Below are 2,770 nucleotides of genomic sequence, written 5' to 3'. Positions count from 1 at the left end.
TGCATGAATTTTATTATTCATGCTACATCCTTGTTGATCCTTTCTCCAATTTTTTAAAAATAATGTTTAAACTTCACTAAAATTTACAGTGACCTCAGGTCAGGAATGAACTACCAAGTACTTTCAAGGCATATCGGTTTCAGCAACATCGTTGGTCCTGCGGCCCAGCTAATCTTTTTAAGAAGATGGCAATAGAGATCATAATGAATAAGGTTTATAACTTTAACCTCAAATCAGTACCAATTGTTCAGATATACTGAAAATGATGGAGTCACCGCGCGTGAATTAAATTTTTTTTATTAACTATATATTTCCTTTCGTACGTTATGCAGAAAGTATCATTCTGGAAGAAACTCTACGTCCTGTACAGCTTCTTCTTTGTCAGCAAGATTGTAGCTCATACAGTTACCTTCATCTTTTATTGCATTGTAATACCACTTACAGTTCTAGTTCCTGAAATTGAGGTTCCCCACTGGGGGGTAGTTTATGTCCCTACCATGATTACATTCTGCAAAGCGATAGCAACTCCGAGGTAATTTAAAAAAAAAAAAAAATTAGAAAATCATTGATTCTACAGGCAACAATCACTCTTTTATCTCTGAAATCATTTACTTGTGATTAATTAATGTACAACTTTTCTTCCTTAATTATCACAACAGCTCTTTTCATCTAGTGATCATTTGGGTCCTATTTGAGAACGTGATGTCGTTCCATCGGCTTAAAGCTGCCGTTACAGGCCTCTTAGAGGCCAGGAGAGTCAACGAGTGGATTGTCACTGAAAAATTAGGAGATGCTCACAGAACAAAGCCCGCCCGCTGAACATGTTGCGGACATCGAAAAGTTGGAAGACGATGCCCGAGTTACAAAGCCTTTACTCGAGCATCAGAACAAGGAGGAGGTTAAAACTAGGTTCTGGCATAGGTATATGTTCCTATCTGAATCAGTCCTTAACTAATTAATTAATTGAACAAATTAATTAGCTCTGATCATGATTAGCTAGCTAGGGAATTAAAAATATATATATATATATATATATATATATTTGAACATGCATGCATTGACTCCTGGATCTTGGATTTTAGGTTCTACGCGTCGGAGATTGTACTGGGGTTGTTGCTGTTGCTTTGTGGAGGATATGACTTTGCATTTGCAAAATCAGGCTACTTCATATACCTCTTCCTTCAAGGCATTGCGTTTCTGGTGATGGGATTTGGTTACGTAGGAACTCATGTGCCAGCTGGCTCATAGAAACGAGGAGGCTGCACGACATTCGTTAATTAATTTGTACATCAAATTTTTGTAGTCACCATGTGCATGGCCCTGTTCATTGTCTTTACCTCGATCCTTTTGTGATCAGGCTATCTTTCTGTGGCTCTATAGGGTGGACTATGCCGTCGTAATAGGTGGTGGGGTGGGGGGGACGGGGGATTTGAAAAATCATATTATATATATTACTTAGTTGATGTATGCACCGGACTAGTGTCTGCGTGCTTGAATATGATGATTTTTAATATTAGATAAATTGAATAAAAATAAAAAAAGAGAGGCAAAGTTCTTTTGTGTGATTGACTCATCAACGCTAATAATCTCTCTCATATCGACTAGATTGTCATTATTATTTATATATAATATTATATATTAGTATATAGTATATATATATATATATATATATATATAATATATATATATAATATATATATATATATATTACATATAATATATATAGTATATATATCAAATGGGAGAAGGTTAGAACAAAAGGTGGTAATTAAGGACAACCAATGTTGAGAAATTTAATTTAATATTTTTTAATGTAGACAGATCAATCTAAAAATATTGGTACAAGCGTAGAATTGGAACTGGTCAGAGGGTCATCAGCGTCAGATGCTAAGTCAATCTACCGTTTTGATTTTTTTTTAAGGGGACTATTCAGATACGTACATTAGTACCGCATGTTGGGAAGAAATATTTGGAGGTGATGGAGAAAGTGTTTAAGAATTCGAGAGACAATAGAAAATTTAGGAAGAAGAAGATTTTTATTTTCTTTTGAACACCTTAGAACAACTTGGAACTTCTTGATTACAAATGAGAGGGAAGAGGAGGTATTTATAGCATCCAAAGTACAAAATATCTAGAATATTTTAATCCTAAATCTAGAGAGTTCTAGCATAAGAATATTTTAATCCTAAATCTAGAGAGTTCTAGCATAATATCTAGAATTTTATATTACAATTATCTAGAGAAATATCTAGATATTCATTCTCTATAATTTTCTAGAACATTTTAAGGAGGTGGAGATGTTTAGATATTTCTAGAGAAAACTCTAGAACTTAGATCAAGTATTGGGTTTGGCCCAACAAGTGATAATTGGATCATTGATCCAATAATTAAACATTGATCCAAAATCAAGTTTACTTTTCAACACCGCACATTCTTCGATAACTACATATCGATCAGGGACCCCTGAAATCTTTGAAACTGATCAGATGTCCCTCTAATTTTTAAGGGGTCGGGGATTGATGAGTGCATGGTATCCAACCAATGATTTAATTGAAAGAAAGACTCGATGTCCGCCGTCCCATTAGGAAAAATATCGTACCACAAGGGCCGGAATTAATTATGACGTTGATTGCGGTGGGAAAATTGTTCGAAGTAAAAGCCCAAACCGCATTAATCTGGTGAGAGCAAACACGTGAACAATACATGCGATTAAGACTCACGTACTACGTACGAGCCTATATATATTATACACGCGCTGCCACCACTAGTA

General features: G+C 35.0%; 1 protein-coding gene across 1 annotated transcript in view; it reads left to right on the top strand.

The window, feature by feature from the left end:
* The window catches only part of LOC109832554 (probable mannan synthase 11), a 9,780-nt gene extending 8,392 nt beyond the window's left edge, over window positions 1-1,388 (top strand). The window contains 5 exon segments of the mRNA XM_020399895.1: window positions 99-212; window positions 333-532; window positions 660-813; window positions 815-921; window positions 1,083-1,388. Coding sequence (XP_020255484.1) covers window positions 99-212; window positions 333-532; window positions 660-813; window positions 815-921; window positions 1,083-1,248 — 741 coding nt within the window. The 3' untranslated portion in view covers window positions 1,249-1,388.

This window comes from Asparagus officinalis, chromosome 3, assembly GCF_001876935.1.
Source record: "Asparagus officinalis chromosome 3, Aspof.V1, whole genome shotgun sequence".
NCBI lineage: Eukaryota > Viridiplantae > Streptophyta > Magnoliopsida > Asparagales > Asparagaceae > Asparagus > Asparagus officinalis.
The sequence above is the reverse complement of the archived record's forward strand: the minus strand, read 5'-3'. Positions and strand labels throughout refer to the sequence as shown.